General features: G+C 41.3%; 1 protein-coding gene across 1 annotated transcript in view; it reads right to left on the bottom strand.

Moving 5' to 3' along the window:
* The window catches only part of ACPP (acid phosphatase, prostate), a 43,814-nt gene extending 28,781 nt beyond the window's left edge, over positions 1–15,033 (bottom strand). Inside the window, 5 exon segments of the mRNA XM_006083701.3 lie at positions 1,105–1,181; positions 1,184–1,256; positions 1,997–2,083; positions 5,595–5,690; positions 14,827–15,033. Coding sequence (XP_006083763.1) covers positions 1,105–1,181; positions 1,184–1,256; positions 1,997–2,083; positions 5,595–5,690; positions 14,827–14,940 — 447 coding nt within the window. The 5' untranslated portion in view covers positions 14,941–15,033.
* Between the last annotated feature and the right edge of the window lie 441 nt (positions 15,034–15,474).

The raw sequence follows: 15,474 nt of genomic DNA, 5'->3' as shown, positions 1-15,474 counted from the left end.
TACTATTAAAAAATAGCAATTCCTCCGAAAAGGTTAAAGAATTATTGATCAGTCCTACCCAGTGTAAATAAACTTGAGTTTCTCTCAAAGCAGCTTGCCTTACAGCACTAGTTCTCAGACTTGGCTGTCTCTAGAGTCATCTAGAGAGATTATTTTAAAAACACTGCTGTCTGGCCCTGCTGGTGTGGCTCAGTTGGTTGGAGTGTCATCCCATACACCAGAAAGGTTGTGGGTTTGATCCCTGGTGGGGACCATATGGGAGGCAACCGGTCAATGCTTCTCTATCACATTGATGTTTCTCTCTCACTCTCTCCCTTCCCCTCTCTCTAATATCAATAAAAACATATCCTCAGATGAGACTTAAAAAATACCGATGCCTGGGTTCCAACCTCAGAGATGCTAATTTGTTATGGAGAGTCCCCTGGGCATTAGGAGTTTTACGAAATTGTCAGGTGATTCTAATATGTAGCTAAATTTGAGAAGCACTAGTTTCCAGAGAAGAAAATTGTTCTGGAATTGCCTGGTTCCAGCAGTGATGCTTACCAGTTGTGTGGCTTTGGGTCCATTTTGTTTAACTTCTCTAAGCACTTATTTCCCTGGCTATCAAAGGAGAACAATAATATTGTCCATTCAAAAGTAAATATAATGACACATAAAAAGTGTTGCGTTCCAATCATATATTCAATTCAATTCTTTTTTTCCTACCTAGAAATGGGGATTTTTCATGGGGTAAAGAGGTCTTAGGATATTCTGTGATGGAGGAGAACCTGTGTGGGGCACCAAAGAATTAAACACTGGGAGGTGTGTGTGTGTGTGTGTGTGTGTGTGTGTGTATGTGTGCGTAGATAGATAGGGACAAATTGCCAAAAGTTGAAAGAGTGGCAAAACAAAATAGATGATAAAGATCTAAAGAGACATTCTGTTCCTACTCTCTCTTGCCTTGGGCTTTCTATGTCCTACATTGTCCTTTGCACTTTTATTTAGGAAAGAATTAAGGCTGCACAGCCCAAGAAGAGTCCAGACTCCTAAACCCACAAGTATTGAGCAACCTGCCTCCCGCCTTCCAGGCCCAATAGAATCTGCTGGTTTTCCCAGAATACTGACCCGATCTTCCACAAGAGGGACTGTGTGCACTGGGATGGGCTGCCAGGGCAGGTTGGGATTCCAGAGGCTAATACCTTGGGGGGAAACAGGGCTGCAAGGTTTGTCATGGCACTCATCAACGTCCGGTCAATGTCTGTGCTGCGAACATAAACCTAGAGTGGGAAAATCAAAGTAGAATCCAGCTGAGAGGAACTGTGGGTTTTTCCTGTACAGCTAGTACCTGAGAAAGGACAGGATATCCACACCAAAATATTAGCAAACATTGTGATAGCATCATGATCATAAGATCTGTTATGGAAGAGACAGTATTATGAGCATGCCATGCTATAAAGCAACCTGCTATGCCAATACAGTGGGGCTTTGACTTACGAGTGTCCCGACTAACGAGTTTTTCGAGATACGAGCCATATCTCGGCCGATTTTTTGCTTTGAGTTTCGAGCTAAAATTCGGGTTATGAGCCAGCTTCAGATACCCCACCGCTAGTTGGCGCAGCGAACGTCACAGTGAACGCCACAACATCAGCCCAGCATCACGTGTCTCACTCGTTCACTTTAATGATTTGACATACGAGTAATTTGAGTTATGAGCTCCGTCACGGAACGAATTAAACTCGTAAGTCAAGGCCCCACTGTAGTTGAATTGACAAAAGAGACCAATTAAGTGGAGGCTACGTGTCTTTACTTGCCAAGCTAAACTATTTACCGTAGTTGTTCTTAACATTTTAGCTCACTCATATTCATAATGTTTTAGGAATAAAATATTTTTAGAAAGAGGAATACATTTCTAAGCAAGATTATCTGTTGGGAAATAGGCAAAGCACTTTGAGAAATGCAACATTATGTTAAATTCTTTCAGAGGGACAAGGTTCCCACTTCTAGCTCCCCAACTTGCCTGTTGATGTTTATAGGACTCATTCAAGAATTTTCCATATCTTTTCCTTATATACTCTCCAAGTTCATAATGCTGCTCCATGCCCAACTAGGGGAAAAAATAAAAGCACAAATTACTGAAAGTAAGTTCTGTGACTCTTACCTATGCACCTCATCTCTCCTCATTAAATGAGTGAATAATAGTGTACTTTAATAGTTCCACAACAATACATTTTTAAATGACAACAAGAAAAAAAAGCTGTAGTTTTTAGTCATGACTCCCTGAGAAAACTCTTTACCTTCATCACCACTTAACATAGAGCCTTGTACAGTTAATAATTGGTGATGAATCTGATCTACATAAATGATTCATCCCTGGTGTGGTAGAGCATTCAATGGTCATCTTTGTTGGCAGAACATTCAAAGGGCTGGTTGACCACTTAGGTAGGGGGTTGGTGGAAGAAATTCAACCATTAAGAGGTTGGATTTGATGAATCTGAAGATCACATCAACCTCTGGGTGCAATGTTTTATTATTTGTACAGTTTATTTATGCGTGGTACATGAAAAACTGGAGCCTGTTACTCAAAGTATGGTCTGTGGATCATCAGTGTTAGCATCATTTCGGAGTATGTTAGAAACCAAATTCCTGGGTCCCACCTAGTTTGAGGATGAGCTCAGGAATCGGTTTTTAACAAGCTCACTAAGACTGTGACAGCCAGTAATCACTGAGAAGCATTACTTTAGCTCAATGATCCCCTAAGCCTATCTGTGCATCAGAAGCAAAATGTATCTAGGGGTGCTTGTTGAAATGCAGATTCCTCAGCATTTCCCCCCAAGATTCCTGCTCATTAAATCCTGGGTGTAGTCCTGGAATCTGCATTTTAACAACTGCCTCGAGTGATTCAGACCCATGTAGTAGAGCACCATGCTTTGAGAAGCACTGCGTTCAGGTCTGTCGTTAACCCAGAGCTTCACCAGAGCTTCAGGAGTCAAAGAGGATGTGGTCACCGCGGCTTCTGCTTGGCCCCACACGCTCATTTGCTTGTCACTCCTGGCCACCACGATCATCACCACCCCTCTAGAATGGGGAAGAAGGTAATAGGAGCAATGTGTAATTTGAGGTTTGTGAGTTTACTGGATGATCTGGGTAGCTGAATAAGCTGGTATTTTGGGTCCAATCATTGTCCTAACTTAAAACTGACTTCTGATGAAACAATCATCTTCTATAGAGCGGTGGTTTTCACACGTTATCTTGCACAGAATCATATGGAGAACTCATTCAAACAAAGATTCCCAGGCTTCCACCCCAGAGTTTCTGGTTCAGTGGGTGGGGCCAAAGAATTTAGTTCCATCAAGTTCCCAGGTGCCAGGGACCACACTTTGAGAACCACTGATCTATAAGGCCATCACTTGTCCTTATGTAGTTTGGAAGTACCTGGTCAAGGACAAGATTTGAACTCTAGAACTTTTGCTGCTTCACGAGGGTCTATGTACCAACACCATTGGCATCACCAGGAAGTTTGTTAGAAATGCAGAATCCCAGGTCCCATGTCAGACCTGCTGAATTAGAATCTGCATTTTGACAGGATCTCTACATGATTCATTTGCACTTGAACGCTTGAGAAACACCCCTACAGGAGAATCTGATGGTTAGTCAAGAAAGTCTCAGATGAAAAATACAGATACCACGGTCTGCAAGAATCTTTTAGCCTTACTGAAAGCACAGCAAGGGAACCGGAGTCTAAATAGAACCACAGTTATTGAGAAGCAGCCCTGAATTATTGTAACACCTCTTATTCAAGAAGCTACAAGCTGGGTAGGCTGTGGTGGGAAGAGGTCTGACCTGGGAGCCAGAAGATGCTGGCCTCAAACAACCTCTCTGAGTTTCCTCCTCTATTAAACAGTGTAGTTGAATTAGGGCAGTAATTTTCAGCTCTGGCTGCACATTTGAATTAACTGATCAACCAAGGCGCTTCTAAAAATCCTATATCCAGGCCACACTTGGCACCAATTCAAGAATCTCTCAGGCAGACATCAATATTTTTGAAAGCTGTGCCCTGGCTGGTGTGGCTCTGTGGATGGAACATTGGCCTGCTCACTGAAGGGTCATGGGTTTGATTCTAGGTCAAGAGCATGTACCTGGGTTGCCGGTAAGATCCCAGGCCCTGTTGGAGCTCATGTGGGAGGCAACCAGTTGGTGAGTCTGTCTCACGTCTCTCTCTCCCTCTCTCTCTCTCTCCCTCCTTCCCTCCCTCCTTCCCAGCATCCCTTCCACTTTCTCTAAAACTCAATGGAAAGAATATCTATCTTTGGGTGAGGATTAACAACAACAACAACAAAAAAAACTTTTTAAAGCTCTTCCAATAATTCCAATGTTTGGCCAAAACACTAATTAAGACCCATTAGTGTTGCAGATATCCAACTCTAAACATTCTTGAACATCTTTTTAATATATTTAAACAGTGCATTGATCAGGACAGAAGCAATGCACCTGGCCTTATGGCTCCAAACAGAAGAGCCATCCACTCTTACAAGTGCAGGGTGGGGGGCACTAGAGCATGGAGCAGAGACCATGTTTGCCTTTGTTTCCCAGTTCACCTTCTCCTTCGGCGCTCTGTAGGAAGTAGGACTTCCTGTGTGTAAGTGACCCCTTAAAAGGAAGGCTTAAACCCAACATATCTAGCTGATAAGAAATCAAATTTGGGCCCTAGCCAGTTTGGCTCAGTGGATAGAGCATCAGCCTGTGGACTGAAGGGTCCCAGGTTCGATTCCAGCAAGGGTATATATCTTGGTTGCGGACACACCCCAGTGCGGGGTGTGCAGGAGGTGGCTGATCGATGTTTCTCTCTCATCAATGTTTCTAACTCCCTCTCCCTCTCCCTTCCACTCTGTAAAAAAATCAATAAAATATATATATTTTTAAAAAGAAATCAAATTTGGTATCAGCACTTCCAGAGGAATGTTTTCCCAACCCTGTGAATTCAGCTTATTGATTACAAGATTACTTTCTCAGGTGGAGCCTGAGAATCTCAAGGGCTGGCTTATAAGTATCTTTTCACTCATTTCAGCATCACTAAACTCCTGCATTTTTCTGTTGTTCATGCACATCTCTTATGCTTTAATAAAACACACAATTAAAAAAGATCAAGTCCTAGCTGATTTGGCTCAGTGGATAGAGTGTCAGCCTGCAGACTGAAGGGTCCCAGGTTCTATCTCAGTCAAGGGCACATGCCGGGGTTATGGGTTATAGGGGGCATGCAGGAGGCAGCTGATCAATGATTCTCTCTCATCAATGATTCTCTCCCTCTCCCTTCCTCTCTGAAATAAATAAAAATATATTTTTAAAAATCGAAACAGGAAATTCTGTACACTTTTGTGCAGTTATTAGTCACTAAGGCTGACTTGGACATGACCAGAAATTAACAAGGCTAACCATTAGTTCCTCTTGTTCCACAATCGAAACACATTTGAGACTTTTTAGATCCCAGGTAATTGTGCAAAATATTTTTCCAGATCTGAGTAACTAAAGTGGTTTTATGGTTTCAATGGATTACAAACCCCACAATGTTTAGTTTCCCTTGAGACTTATCATCAACTTTAGCTAAAAATCCAACCAACCTGACTGAGTTGGCCAAATCCTTGTGGCCAGGAGGTTTCTTTAATGGGATCATTAGGAAAGGTTTCAATGGGACTCCGGTCTCCATGCCTAAAAACCTGAAAATAGATTAAGACAGTAATGTTACAAATTTCATTTTGGTATTTGGCCTCTACTCATCATAATAGATGTTTTTCTAAACCACTGGTTCTCAATCTTGGCTGCTCATACCATCACTTGGGGAGTTAAAAATATTCTGAGCAACCCCTAGTGATTTTGTTTTATGAATTTGGGATATGGCCAGGGCATCAGGATTTTAAAAACCTTCCCAGGTAAATCGTAGGTTAAGAACCACTGTTCTAAAATCACTAACACTTTTCCTGTGTTTTAGGTAAAGCAAGTAACAAATGATTAGCCATTAGGAGGCAGACCATCCGCACATGGAAACTGGTTTGTGCATCGGACAGGACGGGAAGGAACACAAAGCTCAGTAAGTGATCTTTACTGCAGATGCACTCTGATGAGAAGTAGTCTTCCCTTAATTGTGGTAACAGTAACAATGGTGTCAACATTTTTTGCCTATAATAAAATGCTTCATAGAAATTGCAACTATTTTGCATCAATGATTCTTTAGTTTTTAGGAGGTTGGAGGTAAAGGAATTGTGGCGGGGAGATGAGAAGAGCGAATTCTCTATACTTTAAGGACGTACTTTGGATGTGTACACATGTCATGCTATTTTTTTAAATTGATTTCAGAGAGAGGAAGGGAGAGGGAGAGAGGGATAGAAACATCAATGATGAGAATCATTGATCCGTTGCCTCCTGCACACCCCATAACTCAGACATGTGCCCTGACCAGAGATCGAACTGTGACCTTCTGGTTCATGGGTTGATGCTCAACTACTGAGCCTCACTGGTTGGTATGTCATGCTATTTTGAGTGCCCATTTTACTCTTCGGGGTGCAGCCTGAACTTTTGAAACCTTGATTATAATATGTTTTCTGAGCAGTATGCCAAGCCAAACACAAAGTTATTTTATAAGCAAAAGATAGGGAAAGAAAAACACTCAAGAAGTACAAGATGGCTCCATCCTGTTTGGCTCAGTGGATAGAGCGTCGGCCCTCGAGCTGAAAGGTCCTGGGTTCAACTCCAGTCAAGGGCACATACCTCAGCTGCAGGCTTGATTCCTGACCCTGGTTAGGGCTCATGCGGGAGGCAAACCAATTGATGTGTCTCTTTCACATTGATGTTTCTCTCTATCCCCCTCCACTCTCTCTAAAAATCAATGGGAAAATATCCTTGGGTGAGGATTAACCAGAAGAAGGAGGAGAAGGAGGAGGAGGAGGAGGAGGAAGAAGAAGAACAACAACAACAACAATAACAAGATGAAGTCTACATTGATGCCAGCACACACATTTAATTGCACTTTTCACTTATACTACCTGGCTAATGTGCTCCACTGGAAAGAAAGCCAGGAGGCTGTTCTTTTGAAATTCTGTAAAAGAGCTCAGTAGACACTGAATAAGAAAGAGTATAAAGCTTTAGCCATCTTTGAGGCAGTGAGGGAGGATTCTAAGACTTTGGTTGTGTCTCTGGTGTCTGAAGAAAACTGATCTTCTGGTCCCTAAACCAGCAATTTTCAACAGGTGTGCTCAAGAAATTTTAAAACATGCAATACCTGGCTATTTAGTCAGGGACACTGACCTCTTTTCCCTTAGATTGTAAAAAAAAAAAAATGACAACAGCCAACACAACAATAGCTGTTTGGTGTGAATGAATCAAAAGTATACCTATTTTTTAAAAATCAGATTGGCATGTGCCGCAGAATTTTAGTAATTAGTTTATGTGTGCCATGAGATGAGAAAGGTAGAAAATCGCTTCCCTAAACTAAAATCTCATTAGAACAGGCTACAGCAAAGACAGGGCTAATGGTGCAGTGGGTCTTAAGAAACCGTCTGGGTCAGGTAAGGAATTACTGTAATAAATGGTGCCCTCATGGTGCAATGGTTCATGGGTTGATGCTCAACTACTGAGCCTCACTGGTTGGTATGTCATGGCAGGAAGAAGGGCCACATATTCTCCGATGAGCACCTACAGTTATTTGTCACCAAGAGTGACTTGGTTATGACCAGAGATTATTGAGGCTAAACATTAGTGCTTCTCTTTTCACAATAGAAACACACTTCAGACTTTTACTTCCCAAAATAGTACATGCAAAACACTTTCCCAGATCTGAGTAACTAGAGTTGTTATATGGTTTCAATAGATTATAAGCTCCACATTGTTTCATTTCCCCGGTTTCTCAGCTTCAGTACTGTTGACATTTGGGTTGGGTAATTCCTTGTGAGGAGCTGTCCTATGCCTTATAGGATGTTTAGCAGCATCCTTAGCCTTTGCCCACTAGATGACAGTAGCATTCCCCACTTGTGACAACCAAAAAGGCATGTGCCCTGACTGGGAATCGAACCATGACTCCTGGTTCATAAGTCCACGCTCAACCACTGAGCCACCGCAGCCAGGCAGACCTCAAGTGCTTTAAAAAAAAAGTCAATCAGAATGTGTTACTTGGTTGCTTAGAATCCTCTCATTCTGTTTAAGTTTATTTGGCAGAAAATCGTAAAGATATACAAAAGTAGAGATTGTTATAGTGAGCCCCTGCCTACTCTCAGACATCATATAATTTCAGACATTATATCATTTCCTATTGCTCTTTGCATAAAATTATAATTTCCTTACTCTGGCTCACAAGATCATACCTGATCTGGCCTTGCCCACCATAATGTTCTCACCTTACATTTTTGCTAAACATGGTTAGTCACCAAGCCCTCCTGCTGGCCCATCCATCTGATATAATAAATTTGTTCCAGCCTCAGAGTGTTGATGTCCTATCTGCCTCAAATGGCCTGTTTCTACTTCTTCCCCTGGGATGGACACACACACACACATACACACACACACACACACACACACACACACACACGGTCGCTAATTCACATCTGTCCTGGGAAAGGCACCCTCTGAGGAGAGGCCTCCCTTGACCACAGGTTACAAAGTAATTCCTGCTCCATCTCTCTCATCCCCCGGCTCTATTTTTGGTCCCTATTTTCTTGTGTTTTGTGTGTATGTGTATCTGGCATCTCTTCTCCCCCTAAATTCCTTGGCAGTAGAATCCTTGCTGTCATGGGCACCGCTATATCCCCAACACAGTGCTGGCACACAGCACACATATGCTCCCACACAGCAAGATGCCCTGCGCTCTGCCCAGCGAGATGCCTTTGAAGGACATGTAGGCCTAGGGAGCCACTGAGCCCAGGAGAGACCCTGGAGGGTTGTTTGTGAGTGGAGGCCGGAGCCCTGGTTTTGTTTGCCAATAGAGAGTTCTCCTGGTCCCTCTTTTAGATGCCAACCAATCTGTAGGCGTGGCTCTGGGCAGTTACAACTGGAGTCCCCAGCACCCAGTATGTCCCAAAGAAGTTCCAGTTCCTCTTTAATACCAAGATAATATTACACCCCTTGCTGGGTCATTTGGGGGATTCAAAATACAAACATAACAGCCTGGCATCTAGTGGATGCTCACAATATGGTAGCTGCGATTCTTACTTTGATAGAAGCAGAAGATAACAGTTATAGGCCTTGAGAAGTTCCTGCCTGTGTTCTAAGGTATTGTTCAAACATGAACAATTAAGATGAAAGCAAATAAAAGGGCAGTCGCCAGTCTTATTCTAGAGAAAAGTTATGAAGGAAAGGACCAGTAAGTCAATGGATCAGTAAGTCAAACCGTGGTTGGAGTGAATAAATTCTGTTTAACTCTTGAGTCACATTTTAAATTTTTATTTTTTCTAGTTTTTATTGGGCCAGGGACCCAAAGCTGGGAAGAAAAATGAACAAACTTAAAAGAAAAAAAGACATGTAAATACTTTATCCTTTTTAGAACAGAAAGAATAGAAAAGAAAAACAAATCCTGGCATTTTAATTAACTGGTTATGAATGTTACAAAAAGCACACATGGGATAATTGTATGTATTATGTAAGTGTATGTATGTTAATAATAGTTACAATGTTTGGGGCATTTACCAGATAGGCTTATAAGTACTTCTAAGTATTAACTCAATGAAGTCTCACAACAACTCCATGAAGTACTATTATCCCATTTTACTGATGATGAAACGGAGGCACAGAAAGGTTAAGTTACTCATCAAAAGCCACACAGCTAGTAAGGGGTCGAGCTGTAATCAAACTCAGGTGGTCTGCACATTTAAACACGATGCTACAGTGTGCTGTGTAGTACACAGTATGGTAAGTTTCTTCGGTGTTTATAGTTCATATTAATTTTTAAGACTTTCAAATGTTTAATGCCTTGTATATAGCCCACCTCCATGACATCATCATCTTTCCAGCAACCAAAAACTGAAAACTCAGAGTCATTTTGGTTTCTCTTTTTTTCCTTATTATTCAACCCATAGGGATTCTGCCTTCACATTTTTTTTTTAAAGAAGTTCATCCTTTATTTTCCAACTCAGGTCTTTACTGTGCTTTTCCTGAACTGTGGTAGCATTCTCTCTCTGTTCTCCCCTCCTGCTTTTTCCTTCCTCAAACCATACTGCAGATGTGCCACCTCCAAGAGAAAATGAATTATAATTCATAGTGGGTAAGACTTGAGTACAAAGAGGTGACGTAGTTAGTCTAAGGTTCTAGGTAGTCTAAGGTTATAGTGTAGATAATGATCTAGTACCTTATATACCCTTTTATTGGATCCCTTTCAGCTACACATGTGCTTAACTAGGAAGTTTCCTTATTAATTTTATAAACTAGAAAGTACAATTTGTATTTTATTAAGTTTATAAGCTCAAAAATAATAAAGGATTATCTAGAACCTTGAGGACATCATGCTAAGTAAGGTAAGTAATTCACAAAAGGACAAATACTGTATGATTTCACTTATATGAAATATATAGAGTAGTCAGATTCATAGTCAGAAAGTAGGATGGTGGTTGCCAGGGGCTGAGGGGAGGGGAGAATGGGGAGTTGCTGTATAAAGGGTATGGAGTTTCTGTTTTCAAGATGAAAAAAGTTGGGACATATGTAATCCTTTCAACAATAAAGATTTTTTGAAAAAATAAAAGAATTAATTCCACAGAAACAAACAAACAAAAAACTGAGGTAAGAAGTAATATATTCAATGAAAAAGATATAACATTTATCCAAGCTTTATAATTCAGAGCAAATAGATATATTATCAATATGTCCCTCCAAATTTTATAGCAAAACAACTGTGTATCAAGAGAGGTATTATTTATTTGTAATTGTCTAAAAATACATTATCTTAGACAAGTGCCTTCCCTGGAAGAATATTTGTGATAATTAAATCAATTGCTTTTGTGTTTAAAAAAGAAAGATGAAAAGAGTTCTGGAGTTGGATGGTTTTAATAGTAGCACCGCAATATGAATACACCTAATGCCACCGAACTGCACACTTAAAATGGTTAAGATGGGAAGAATTTTATGTTCTGTGCATTTTACCACAATTTTAAACAAGAATAATTAAGGATCAGCTAGATTTTACCCAAAAGGTTGGGAAGCTTCTGTTTCAGCTGATGACTTCACATTTATAATGTGGTTACTCTTTCATATGGATGTCATGCCATTTGAACCTAAAGACAACTCTGTGAAGTAGAAAGTATAGTTATGGTCATTCTCCCCAACTTTAAGTTTGGGGAAAACTTGAGACTCAGCTGGATTCAGTGGCCTGTCGGTCTCATATCTGGTAAGTGATTCTGGAACTTGAATCAATGAAAGTTTAACGTTCTCCTAGGTATGGCTTTCTTTCCACTTTGATTTTGGCACATAGCACTAGAGAATTTAGAACAGTATTGGGCTGCCCACCTGAGGAGTAACTTGCCAATGTTTCCTTTCCCGGAGGAGTGAGGAAGAACCCTGAAGGTCTGAGGTCCCTAGAAAAGCATGATGGCCAGCCTCATTTGAATTTGCCCAACCACAGTGTGGAAGTTACTCATCCCAGTGTAGAGATACTGTGCTTAAGATTTAGAGGCTATTTTCTTCCAGGATATTCTATGGCCAGAGTAAGAATTTTGCAAGGTTAATGATAAAGAATAGGAGCTTATACTGTGACTCTCATTTTTGTTGTTAATCCTCACCCAAGGATATTTTTCCATTGATTTTTAGAGAGAGTGGTAGGGAGGGGGGAGAAGGAGAGAGCAGGCAGAAAGAGAGACAGACAGAGACGTGGATGTGAGAGAGACACATTGATTGGTTGTCTCTCACACTCCACCTGACTGGGGCCGGGTATCAAACCCTCAACCCTTTGATGTGCAGGCTGAGGTGACTCATCATCTCTTTCTTTGTAAAACCTTGGTGGAATGAGGAGTTTTTATCTCTGTCTGAGATCACCTGAACTAGTGGTTTTCCCCTTGTTTGGGGAGAGAGAATGCTTTCAAAAGGCATCTCCCTATTTATGGATGGAATAATGATGTACAGGATTACAGTAGGAGTGTGTGAGCATACGGATGAAACAAGATTGCCCATGAGTGATAATTATTGAAGCGGGTACATTAGGATTCAACATACTTATCCTCAATTTAAAAATAGCAATTCTCTAAGGGTTTCCTACGGCATACTCTCTGGAAAAAAGGAGGTAGATTCTGTAGTCAAAATTTAGGAAATACAATTTACAAAATCCTTTCTTTGAAAGCTACAGTATAATGGGAGTCTGCATTTAAGAGACCTTTAAACACAATTTAAAGCATGTTCAATTCCCAAAGCTGATTTTACTATTGAAACCCACTTCACCAAGCAAGGTCTATCAACAGCTAGTCCAACTAGTTTTCTATGGGGCACACTTTGGTGAACCTGTTTTAGAGGATCATGTGGTGACCCTGCTTATGAGACAGAACAAGGACCAAGGCCAGTCTCCTGTTCTTCCTGCCAAGAACAGCTTTTCTGAGTTGGGGGAGATTTATTTATTTTGGATCACAGAAGAAAAGGGAGAAAACCACCTGTGGATTATAAGTTAAGACAACACTCCAAACCTTCACAGGCTGATCTCAGCTCCAGGTGCTGGGTTTTATGCACATAACAGGAACATATTGTCCAGTGACACAGGGCATGGCCTCTGGGATCATACAGCCTGAGTCCAAATCTTAGCTGTGTGACCATGGGCAAGTTGCTTAACCTCTTTGTGTCTCAACTTTTTTCATCTATAAAATAGGGATCATAAAAAACCTTATAGGGTGGTTGCCAGATGCCCAAATATCGCATGGAACCTACTAACACTAAAAAATTATTTGCTGTTTATCTGACATTAAAATTTCACGGGACATCCTGTGCTCTCCTGGCAACACTACTTTATAGGGTGGTTGGGAGGATTATGTGAAATAATCCATTTTGAACTCTCAGAACAGTGCCTGGCACCTAGTAAGCACTCAATTAACTATGGGTTATTGTCATTAATATTATCTCTTTAATCAGAGGCACCTTTCTTTCGTTCTGGTTCTCCTGATAATTTTCTACGGATTTTCCTGGGTATATAATGGAATCATTTATAGTCAAACATTTGCTATAATCCATAGAAAGATGAAGGTAATATCTTCTGGCTTAAGTCCTTGGACAGAAGTTGTTTTGTAAGGGCCAAGAAAGGTATATTAAGTTGCCTTTCATCTACCATTCATGGAAGAAAGCTGTGGTAGGAGAAATTGTTAACATTGGCTTTGTGTGAGAATTGTTCATTGTTTTTGGCTGCCAGTGAACTACCTCTGTAAGGTTTTTCTTAGGGAAGACTTAAATGGGATTCCCTAAACTTATGTTAACTAAGAGTGGAGGAGAGTTTGGTAGTCAAGGGAAGTTGGCCTGGGCTGTAGTAAAACACAGAGGAGACCCAAACACAGGCAGTTCACTGATGGTTGACTGTAATATCTCAGAGAGGTTCACTACTGAACTGGCTTATCACAGGTTTACAGCATTGCAGGGCAATTTCTGCAGTTCCCACCCTTGCTCAATGCACATGTTGGCAAAGGAACCAATGCACAGAACTAAAAGTCTAACTCGCATGGATTTCCCTCTGTAACTGAAAGTCTAACTTCCCATGGTAGTGCACAATATTACACAGCTTTTTCAGCACAGAAGCCTGACAGCTGGTGAATCGTCTGTAAATAAATTGATGGTATATTTCTCTGGTTCTCCTCTCTCTCTCTCTCTCATTGTTGACTCATGACCTAGTAAAGATTTACTAGACTAAGAATCATGACTTGCATAAACTCATGGTTATGAAATTTTTTTTTGTAGAAGGAAAAGGAGTTTTGACTACACTTAAGCTGACAAAATAGGAACTTCATGTTTAATTTTTAAGAACATTCTGAAAATAAATCATGAACATTCTTACAGAGAGAAAAATCTACATATTTATCAGCATACTTTCACGAGCAAAGGAAAAATGTGAGAGAGAAAGAGAGGGAGAGAACCTTTGAAAGACAAGGAAAGGGTCAGAGGCAGAAACAGATCAAAGAGAAACAGAGATACAGAGAAAATCAGACACAAACAGAAACCAACAGAAGGATTAATTCCAGAACTCCTATGTAAAGTGGTAAATCCCCTTTACTTTGCAAACTCTTTCTATTTTTAAAACAGTGCCAACAGTATATTTTCTTTCCCTAACATCATGCATTAGGCAGCCTCTACCCCCCTCCCCCCGCCACCTTTTCTCATAACTTGTCACACATATGGGTGGGGAAAAACATGATTTCAGTGGTCAGCCAAATCGATGTATCAGGAAGTCATCCTAGTACGCTTGAATTTAGTTTCATTTTTCCGTTTCAAACACTGTTTGTAAATTTACTGATAAACAGAAGGGTTTCTTCACTCAGAAATGACTGGGTTTTTTGGGGGTTTGCAAACAAATCATCATGAAATGGAACGAAGCTAGTTCAGCCCCTGGTACTAAACAGCGCCAGCTGTGGCTTCTTCTCCTGGCTGGATTGGCTGTCAAAAGGAGTCTGCATTCGAGGCAGTTGTGAAGAAAGTGGATAAAGGAGGAACATGGGCAAAGGCAAAAATACCCAAACCAAACACCTTTGCATCAGCACACGTTAAAACTTCACTCCCAGGAACTTGCGAAACCTGATTATTCACTCTCCCAGTTTGGTCTCCCAAGGTAACAGACGGGTAACCAGAAACCTGACACTCGATGTTCAGACCCTGCTGGTCACAGTTTTGAGAGAAAAGCAGTGAGAAAAGAGTACTCACCAGCGTCACAAACTTCAGCTCCTTAGCTCCCACACCTGGGTCCGGCCAGAAGGAAAGCAGGAGCAAGAAGCTAAGGCTGGCTGCCCTGGCCACCAGGCACCGGGCAGCTGTCATGCTGGGGAGAGCTGCTGCTGGCAGGACCTAGGAGGTGCAACTTCCCCTGCAAAAGCCATTAAAGGGGAAGCTATTTAATCAAGAATTAAAAGAGAAGGAGGAGCTGGGAGGAGCCAGACTCTTAACTTGTAAAACCTCCAGGTAGCTTGGGGCGGGGTTTGGCACGGTCAGATTAATTTTGGGGGCAGGTGTTAGAGATCGCAATCTTCTGGATTTCAGTTGGAAGGAGACTCAGGGAAGGGCATGCTGTGGCTCAAGGTGGCAGAGCAAATTCGCAGTCATTTTTTTTGTTTTGTTTTTGAGTTTAGCTTTATCTTTCCTTTCGATGGGGTGTGATCCAGCGTTTGCGTTGTGGCTGTCACTTGGGAAAGGGATTTACCCGGGCTTTGGAAGCCTTGGGCCAGTCACGACTCATCTTTTGGGAGTCCAGAGTTCTAAGGGGTGAACTATGGAAGAAACTGGTGATGTAATAGGATAGTAAGAAACTAGGAAAATTCCAGGACAAGTAGAAGAGGGAAAGCGGTAGCAAGAAGT

The sequence above is a fragment of the Myotis lucifugus genome, unplaced genomic scaffold (assembly GCF_000147115.1).
Source record: "Myotis lucifugus unplaced genomic scaffold, Myoluc2.0 scaffold_8, whole genome shotgun sequence".
Lineage (NCBI taxonomy): Eukaryota > Metazoa > Chordata > Mammalia > Chiroptera > Vespertilionidae > Myotis > Myotis lucifugus.
Note: the sequence above shows the minus strand (reverse complement) of the source record. Positions and strands in the feature narration are given on the sequence as shown.